The 9,249-nt window shown below is 46.2% G+C and overlaps 3 protein-coding genes across 3 annotated transcripts; 2 read left to right on the top strand and 1 right to left on the bottom strand.

Moving 5' to 3' along the window:
• Window positions 1-1,693: 1,693 nt before the first annotated feature.
• LOC140775938 (uncharacterized) lies at window positions 1,694-4,203 on the top strand. Its single transcript, XM_073119438.1, has one exon. The coding sequence runs from the start codon at window positions 2,043-2,045 to the stop codon at window positions 4,017-4,019; it is 1,977 nt and encodes a 658-aa protein (XP_072975539.1). The 5' UTR covers window positions 1,694-2,042; the 3' UTR covers window positions 4,020-4,203.
• Window positions 4,204-6,033: 1,830 nt separating this feature from the next.
• On the top strand, window positions 6,034-7,114 carry LOC140776637 (1-Cys peroxiredoxin PER1). The gene is made up of 4 exons (XM_073120403.1): window positions 6,034-6,152; window positions 6,234-6,382; window positions 6,474-6,620; window positions 6,712-7,114. Exons 1-4 carry the CDS (start codon window positions 6,035-6,037, stop codon window positions 6,955-6,957), a joined length of 660 nt encoding a protein of 219 aa, XP_072976504.1. The 5' UTR covers window position 6,034; the 3' UTR covers window positions 6,958-7,114.
• Window positions 7,115-7,314: 200 nt separating this feature from the next.
• LOC140776635 (peroxidase 2-like) lies at window positions 7,315-8,655 on the bottom strand. The gene is made up of 2 exons (XM_073120402.1): window positions 8,374-8,655; window positions 7,315-8,262 (listed from the first exon to the last, which is right to left on the bottom strand). The coding sequence occupies exons 1-2, from the start codon at window positions 8,602-8,604 to the stop codon at window positions 7,516-7,518; spliced, it is 978 nt and encodes a 325-aa protein (XP_072976503.1). The 5' UTR covers window positions 8,605-8,655; the 3' UTR covers window positions 7,315-7,515.
• Window positions 8,656-9,249: the final 594 nt, after the last annotated feature.

Raw genomic sequence — 9,249 nt, 5'->3', positions numbered from 1 at the left:
CGATGCTGTTGTCGACCTCCAAGGACGATGCTACCATCGATTTCCATGGCCCTTGCTCCGTTGTGCCACCATCTTCATCACCATCGCTGCCTACCGCTGTCGCTACAACCCCCCAGTCGCTACAGTCCCTATCGTTGCAACCTCGTCGCAGCCATCCCTACCGTTGCACCTTGCCGCAGCCTCCCTAGCTGCTGCTCCTCGCCACTACAGCCCTTACCGTAGCCGCCCATCCACAACCATCTCTGCTGCTGTGACCATTGCTGTCGCTTTCACCGCCCCTACCGCATCCCATCTCCTTTGCCGCCACCGTCGCTCTGCTGTTGCCGGCGCCACCGCCGCTGTTATCGGATTACGGCCACCATCGTCATGACCACTATCTTCAGTGGACATGCGACATTCAGTAACATCCGTCCTTTCTTTACTGTTTTTTGCTAGTCTTAAAATAGCAACTGTCTTTCTGTTGGTGTAGATCATAACCATACTAAGCCTGTAATTGCCTACTATTGCCTACCTATTTAAATTGCTTAATTCATTTGTTTCATTTCGACAAACGCTTGAGTCTACTATTGTCTACCTACTTCTTTTCGCTTATTAAAAAAATAAAGTAAAAGACAAAAGACGAAAATAGTCCTAGAATATGACTAGCCACAACCCTCGTTAAGCCAAAGGGCCACAGGTGTAGCCCTTTTGTGCCTACGAGAATAAATGTGACGAAAAGTGGTGTCCCCACTAAAAAATAAAAAGAGCCATGAGATACATGCTTAGTGAATAGATTTTACTCCGAATTAGTAATGTGAAATAAAAAGTAAATCATGTACTGAATAATATAAATCAGAAAGAAGTATCATATTATAAATGAGCATATAAGCATGTCCTCGATAATATCAGATGTATAAAAAATATCATGTCATAACTGATCAAGAATATAATTCTTGATAATATATAAATAAATATTTATATTATACTATTATCATAATACTCTCAAATATTATATATATAGTGCATACCGACTATGATTATACTATGATATCAAATGCAACAATATCTGAAGCATAATAACTACTCGATAATCATATACATATCAAATGAAAATGGAATCAAATGATAACTACTTGAGTTGAACTGAACTAAGCCTAAATATTAAATTACGATTTGAAACTAATTTCAAGCCGAGCCTAAGCTAGAGTCGGCTCGTTTACACCCATAGTGTCAGTTATGTGCTATTATCTAATGACTCTACCATGCTATATGTAAGGTCATTTCTTTTATGACTATATCACATAACTATAATTATTATAGTCTACTTGCCTGAAAATGTTAATTTTCTTAGTAATAAGGATGTTCCACTTTAATCCTGGGTCTATTCCTACGAGGGAGTTGGTTCCTAGGAGCTCTAAGATAAAAATACCTAAGTCAAAACCAACATCTCAATATTTAAAATAAATGAATAGGGGAGGGCTCAAGGGCTTTGGAGGTCAGCCTAACCGCTTAGGCTCAGCTCCTGTACACCGCAACAAGTCGGGCACAGCCAACAGAAATGGGTGAGGTCAAGGAGATCACCACGTTATCTCGAATAAGATGAGGGTCCGTCGAGCACTAGCCGAGCGTCATGACTGAGAGAGAGAGTCAAGATGCCTGGAAAGCCTATTTTTATTCCATAAATAAACGGAGGCTAAAATTCCGACTGTCACCATCGTCTCTTTCTGTCAAACTTCCTTCTAAGGCCCTATCGAATTTGGCTACTAATTGCCCAGATTCCCTTGACCTGTTACCGTTCACACACACACACACTGCCATCACGGCTAGCGAGTGAACATGGCAGGTCCCCAAGTCCAAATTCAATAAATGGCAAACATAAATCCAAACAGATAAATGTATATCTCCTCACGCGTGTATCAGAATTGTTTAGGTTTTCTCTTTCTTTCTTGTTTCCTTTTTCTTTTTTTGTTGGCTTTGTGGAACCCAAGCTTATCCCAAACAACCGACTCTTATCCAAATCTCCTGCCACTCACTAAAATCGACGAACCCCAGCCGTTGGATGAATGGAGCCAGAAGGTACCATCCTCTTCTCCACCGTCGGATTGCACCAGTTCGGCTTCGACGTCTTCTCCGTGTCCCTCCCCTCCGATCCGACCGCCACCTCCGAGTTCACGGAGCGCCGGCACACTGACGGCGTCTCCGTCAACTTCAACGCCCAGTTCGTCGACGAGGGTGACGCTGTCGCCTTCGTCTCCGAGCGGACTGGGTCGGCACGGTTGTTCCTGGCTCGATCCGAGGATTCCAAACCCGAACCGCTCCCAGGGGCGCCTGATAGCCTATTCCACGATCGGCCGACGGTTAAGGATGGCCGGGTGTACTTCGTCTCGGCCCACGAGCCCCCCTCCGAGCCGATCAAGAGCTGGGCAGCCGTGTACACCACTCGGCTCGGTTCGACCGAGCCGCCGGTCCGGGTCACTCCGTCCAGCGTGGTCGACTTCAGCCCGGCGGTTTCCCAATCCGGCGACCTCATCGCCGTCGCTTCGTATGGATCGCGGAAATGGAAGGGCGACTTCCGCGAGCTCGAAACGGAGATCACCGTCTTCCGCGCAGCCGATCCGAGCCGCCGCACCGTCGTCTGCGGTCGCGGCGGATGGCCGTCGTGGTGCGGCGATTCGGCGGTGTTCTTCCACCGCAAGGCCGACGATGGTTGGTGGAGCGTCTTCCGCTCGGATCTAACGCCGGAGCTCGAGAACGCCGGCGGCCGCGACGCCGCACGCCGGATCACGCCGGCGGGAGTCCACGCCTTAACTCCGGCAGCGGCGCACGACGGCAAGAGGATCGCCGTCGCCACGCGGCGCAAGGGGATGAGCCACCGCCAAATCGAGATCTTCGATCTCGAATCGGAGCAATTTTGCCCAATCACCGAGCTCATAAACCCTAACATCCACCACTACAACCCCTTCTTCTCGCCTGGATCGGGTCACCTCGGGTATCACCGATTCCGAGGGGAACCGGCCAAAGGCGATTCGATCGTGCGCTATCTCCAGCCCGTGGCGAGCCCACTGAGAGGGCTCAGGTTGCTCCGAGTGCACGGGGCCTTCGCCTCCTTCTCCCCCGACGGCAATCTGATCGCCGCGAACGGCGATTTCTTCTCCCCGCCCGGGTTGATGATCCACAGATCCGACGGCTCGAAGCGCTGGATCTTGATCCAGGAACCTTCGTCGTTCTACACGGCGTGGAATCCGAGGGAGAAGGGTGTGATCTACACCTCAGTCGGTCCCATCTTCGACTCCACCAAGGCGACGGTTCGGATTGCGCGGATCACGTTCGACCCGGCCGATCTCGACGACTCGGAGCAGGTGCCGGCGGCGGTGACGCTACTCACCAGGTCCGGCCCCGGCAACGACGCGTTTCCCTCGTGCTCGCCGGACGGGAAGTGGTTGGTGTTCCGATCCGGTCGGTCCGGGCAGAAGAACCTATACATCCTTGACGCCGTCAACGGCGAGACAGAGAGCGGTGACGGTATCCGGAGGCTCACCGAGGGTGAGTGGATCGACACCATGCCGGCGTGGTCACCGGACGGCGAGCTGATCGCCTTCTCCTCGAACCGGCACAACCCCTCCAACGCCGACGCATTCAGCATCTACCTCGTCAGGCCCGACGGCTCCGACCTCCGCCGCCTGTACGTGGCAGGCCCAGAGGGGAGCCCCGACGTGGACAGGGAGAGAATCAACCACGTGTGCTTTAGCCCGGATTCGAGGTGGCTCCTCTTCACGTCCAACCTCGGCAGCGTAACGGGCGATCCGGTGTCGATGCCACACCAGTTCCAGCCCTACGGGGACCTTTACATGTGCCGCCTCGATGGGACGGGGCTCAAGAGGCTGACCTGTAACGCATACGAAAACGGAACGCCAGCGTGGCACGCGACCAGTGGGGTCCCCGATCTGGGTTCGCTCTCGCTGGGGCCCACCGCCAAGGTAGCCGGGGAGAAGCTACAAGGTCGGTTCGATGAGCCACTTTGGCTAACGTGCGACCTTTGAGTGAATAGTGAATAGTGAATGCTGATGCTTTGCGTTGCCGCATCTCTCGCTTGGAATAATTTACGGCACGTGTAATCGGTGTATTCTTCTGATATTTAACCAGAAGAAATGATATATGTGTGTGTTTATTCTGATAATCGCATCAAATTTGATGGAAGACTAGAAATTTGGCCTTCCATTCACAGTCGCTATCGACCCCTGTCTCCTTGTTGTTTTCCTTTTGATTTCGTTTGATAATGGAGGTGTCGGTTTGGACGTTTTACCACATAATGCTCTACTATAATTGTTTGTTTGAATTATGACCAGTACGTTAATATACTTGTAAATATTAGTCCTTGTCTTTGGGATAATTTTAGACGGTTACAAAAGACCATGCACGTTCTTTATTTATTCTAAAGTTCTCTCTATTAGTCTTTAAGTATGATAGATATAATTCTGACTTTAATTATAGAAGATAATAAACGGAAGTTTAACATAAATTTAATTCTCAATCTCTATACATTTTCAAGTTTTAAGTTTAAATCAATTTTAAACTAATCTAAGATATACATATTAATTAAAAAAAATAACCCCTCTAAATTTCTTTATTTCTACGTATAACTTTTTAAATGTATACTCTTCATTTTTTAATAACGTTAGAACATGTATATATATATATTTTAAAAGGATGTATATGGAAATAAGATATTTTAGAAGGGTATAATATCTTATTTGAATGCTTTTGTGAAGTCCAAACTTGACGAGGATGCCTAGCCTACGGCTCCCAAAAGCCTTAAGCAATGAGCTTATGACCTTCTTTTGACAAAGGCAGATTGGCAATTAAGCACGAGGTATTCTATCTGAGCATGTTAGCTAGGATTTCTATATCACATTCTTGCGAACTTAACTATTTCTTCTAAAAATAATATCTAAATAGGTATATTTCGATGCAGGCACTGAATTCACTTCTTAAAATATCAAAATTATCGTTATGAAATCTAGCTAACCTTCTTCAGAAACAATGTTTGATGGTATTTTGCTAAATCTAGTGAGATTAAGCTAGCAAGCATGTCGGGGATATTTTTTTTTCAATGTATTAAAAGGTGGTAGATGGTGACAAACGGTTACCTATGGCCTAATGCTCAGGCAAAATATAAGTATATATATATATATATATATATATATATATGTGTGTGTGTGTGTGTTTTACGTCAGGGCGCTGGTGCGTCGCTCCGTCGTGATAGTTGTCTAAACTACTTTTAAAACATTAATTTTATTTATAGAGTTAATAAACAATAATGTAGAATTATGATTGATTAATCTAAATAATATAGGGTACAATAACAAAGTTATAAGCAAAAGGAGGGATCAGATTTCAGATTCTAATAAATAATCAAAAGAATATATATATATCAAAGAGATTATGTAACGACATCCTACCATTTTATTTTATATCTTATAGGACGTTATTTAATAAGATGGTTTGCTGCCAAAATCTCAATCAAAAGAATAGTGATGCAGAGAGTCGAATTTATATATATATATGTATGTATACTATTATTATGTATTGAATATATAATAATATACTCGGTTCCTATATGAATCTCCCTCTTGGAATTCCACTAACTAAACTTTTCTGTACGTCAGACAGGTATAATAATATATCAACATGGCAAGATGACGTGCTACTAATACTAAAACAGACTGTCAAGTCTGCGAAATATATATGGATCTACGCAAAAAGATGACACACTGACTGTTGGTGAATAATTACCACGAGGTAACGAAGCCTCTCCCAACGGTAAACCAACGCTGTTTATACTTTATAGTGCGCAGTAGATAGAGTGGGTGAGTCGTGCATGCACTGCATGTTATGGAAAACGGTTGCCACGACTCTTAGTACGTGGCTTACATGCAGCGAACTCAAGCACCAGCAGTCCTGCCCTAAGCGGTTCCCGTAACGGATCACTACTACAGCCAAACCCACCTTATTAGAGTAATAGAGCGAGAAGAAGAGAGAAGAGAAGATTAGAAAGATGCCAGGACTCACCATTGGAGACACTATCCCTGACCTCGAGTTGGAGACCACCCATGGCAAGATCCGTATCCACGACTACGTTGGCGATGGCTATGCCATCATCTTTTCCCACCCTGGTTAACATCTTTCTTAGACCCGATAATCAACACATCCTTTCACTATTATATGTACTGTTACTTAATTGGTGGGTTCTTTAGGTGACTTCACGCCGGTTTGCACGACGGAGCTGGGGAAGATGGCGGCATACGCGGCGGAGTTCGAGAAGAGAGGGGTGAAGCTGCTTGGCCTTTCTTGCGACGACGTCCACTCTCATAAGGAGTGGATTAAGGACATCGAGGCATATACGGTGTGATTGATGTTGTCATGTTTTTCTTCACTTTGTTACCTTGAGAAATCGTTTTCAAGATAGTTGTTTGAAACTGTGGATTTGAATTTAGCCGGGGAGCCATGTGACTTACCCGATAGCAGCGGACCCAAAAAGGAACGTGATCAAGCAGCTAAACATGGTGGACCCGGATGAGAAAGACTCGAGTGGAAACCAAATGCCGTCACGGGCTCTCCATATAGTGGGACCTGATAAAAAAGTACACTATTCTTGATTTAACGTGCAACAACACTGAAGAGCCTATTCATTTGTCCTCTTACGAAAGTTTTTAATGTGTGGGGTTGGATTAGGTCAAGCTGAGCTTTCTGTATCCATCATCAACGGGCCGGAACATGGACGAGGTGGTGAGGGTGGTGGACTCGCTGCAGAAGGCGGCGAAGCACAAGGTGGCCACTCCGGCGAATTGGAAGCCCGGGGAGAAGGTGGTCATCTCGCCGAGCGTGTCCACGGAGGAGGCCAAGAGGATCTTCCCACAGGGGTTCGAGGTCGCAGATCTGCCGTCCAAGAAGGACTACCTTCGTTTTACCAACGTCTGAGCGATAGGCGTCGGTGTCATGTAGTTCGTGTGTTACTTTCCTTGGCGTCAAGTTAATTAGTGCACTTCTGTTCTTCTGTTATAATTCGCTATGCCTGACTTCTTCGATGTTTACCTTTGTCTGTAATTTGTAAATAATTGCAAGTTGCTTCTAGCTAGCTTTAGTTGTCCTCTCTGATTGGTTTCGTGGCGTCTTGCGCACGTATCTTTGCAGCTTTTGGTTCTTTCCTTCATGAGCAAATGTGAAATCTAGTGGAATCCAAAGTGGAGTGGAAATGTGGAATGCATGGGTAGTTGTATTTATTACCTTTCATGAAGAACAATCAAGGAACAATCATGAGCTGTATAAGATATAGAGTAGTACAACAAATAATTCAGGAACATTTATTTTACTAGCAACGATCACGGAATCTAGCTAGTTACATTCTTTTATGGTAACAAGCTCAAACAATTCTTTTATTGGAAGGATAGCGCACGCGGACAAATAAATCTGTGACAAACAAAATGAACACAAGAAAGCCATTTGTGCAATGGTATTAATTGGAACTATAGGGGGTTTCTAGTTCACGACCCTGCACATCTTCCTGATCTCTCCCCCCTTTCCGACGCGAACGCCGATGTGGCCCATCTTCACCATGGCAGCCGCAAACTTTACCTGCCAAATTGTTTGGTCCCTCGCGTAGATCGACACCAAATCCGCCGACTTCTTGCTAGTTAGCAAGGCGTTGTCGGAGTCGAACAACACTCTGTGAGCCTCCACGTTCTTATAGTACTGGTTGTCAAATAAGTCCGGGGTCACGACATCCTGATCCACCGTGACATTCCCGCTCGCCGGCGACGGGCATTTCTTCTTCAAGGACGCGGCTAAGGATGCGTCGATCGGCACCCCGGGCTTGAGGCGGTCCAGGAAGGAGGAGCAATGGGAGTCGCCAATGGTGTGCGCTCCGGAGAGGACGACCATATCCTCCAAGTTCAACCCCTTGACTGCGAAGTTTTCTTTGAGCATGTCGAGGTTGAAGGTAGGGTCGGGGAGATCTCGCATCGACTCTGCCGCGAGGGAGACCCTCCCGTCACGCCTCCCGGAGGGGATGGCGTAGTGGAACCCCCCGGCGATCTTGGTCGCATCGCGTGCTGCGAAGGCGATGATGTCGGCGCAGGAGACGACCCCCGGGCAGTGCCGCTCGAGGGCGGCCTTGACCTTGTCCACCAAGTCGAAGCCTTCCAGGCTGGGGTCGTTTATAGGCGCCGTTTTCTCTGGGTGTGGGTTTTCCGGTGTAGGGTCGAGTAGTACAGAAGCATCACACCCCTGGTTCAATCATAGCAACTCTCATTCACATCTATATATATATAATTCTAAAGTAAATTGTGTCAAACTCCGACGATACGCATATGTAATTAATGTACAAGTATAACTTACTCTAACAAAGCAATCGTGGAAGAACAATCTAATAAGGCCGGCGGCCAGGCCAACATCATCGGAGATAGCCTTGCGCACAAACCTTTTCACAATCTTCTCAGCCTTTGGGCACGTATAACGATAATATCCAACTTGTAGGGAAGCAGAGGATAAGGGAAGCATGGCTTGGATGACCATGGCGAAGAGTAGGCATGAGGCCAAGAGGGGAAGCTGAGTTCTCTCGCTCCTCATCTTTCAGTTCGCTTATGTACACCAGAGCAATGAGCACGAGGAATAATTCTGCTTAAGAAGTTGGCTATTTATAGGCGGGGAAGAAAGGGATAGGATGGGCTCGAGCAAGCAAGACCGGTCGAAGGATAAGATGAGAGTAGTTGGCCTCTTTCTTGTGCCAGATTACTATTGTTAATAAGTGAAACGAGAACGTGGGCTGCAGCAGCTCATTAGTTGACTACCTTTCGTCATATATCATTAACAAAATTTTAGTATTATGTACTTGAAATATTTTAAGTTTAAAGTTGTGACTATGCCACATAAAGTTAATGACCATCTGATCTGATCATGAATGGCCCAATAATTCGCTTAGAAAAAGTCTTCCACCGAACACATTCATTGAAGCCAGCTGATGAGTTCAAGATGGCAATTGCCAATTGTATCTCAATCAAGCAGGCTAATTGGAATATTATTATATTTATCCCCTGGGGTTGCTATATCTTCTGCCAAACACAATGTGTAATAAGGATTAGTTACTCGATATATATTGAATGTAGAATTACACTCTACGGGTAGCCTCTAGAGATTGCCAACACGAGTCCATTGAGGACCACAGCAAAATTTTGTACAACTTTACTAATCCTAAAGTATAATAGAGAGCATATA

This window comes from Typha angustifolia, chromosome 14 (assembly GCF_048772165.1).
Source record: "Typha angustifolia cultivar Huaian chromosome 14, ASM4877216v1, whole genome shotgun sequence".
In the NCBI taxonomy this organism is placed as follows: domain Eukaryota; kingdom Viridiplantae; phylum Streptophyta; class Magnoliopsida; order Poales; family Typhaceae; genus Typha; species Typha angustifolia.
This window is presented reverse-complemented; position numbering and strand designations above follow the sequence as displayed.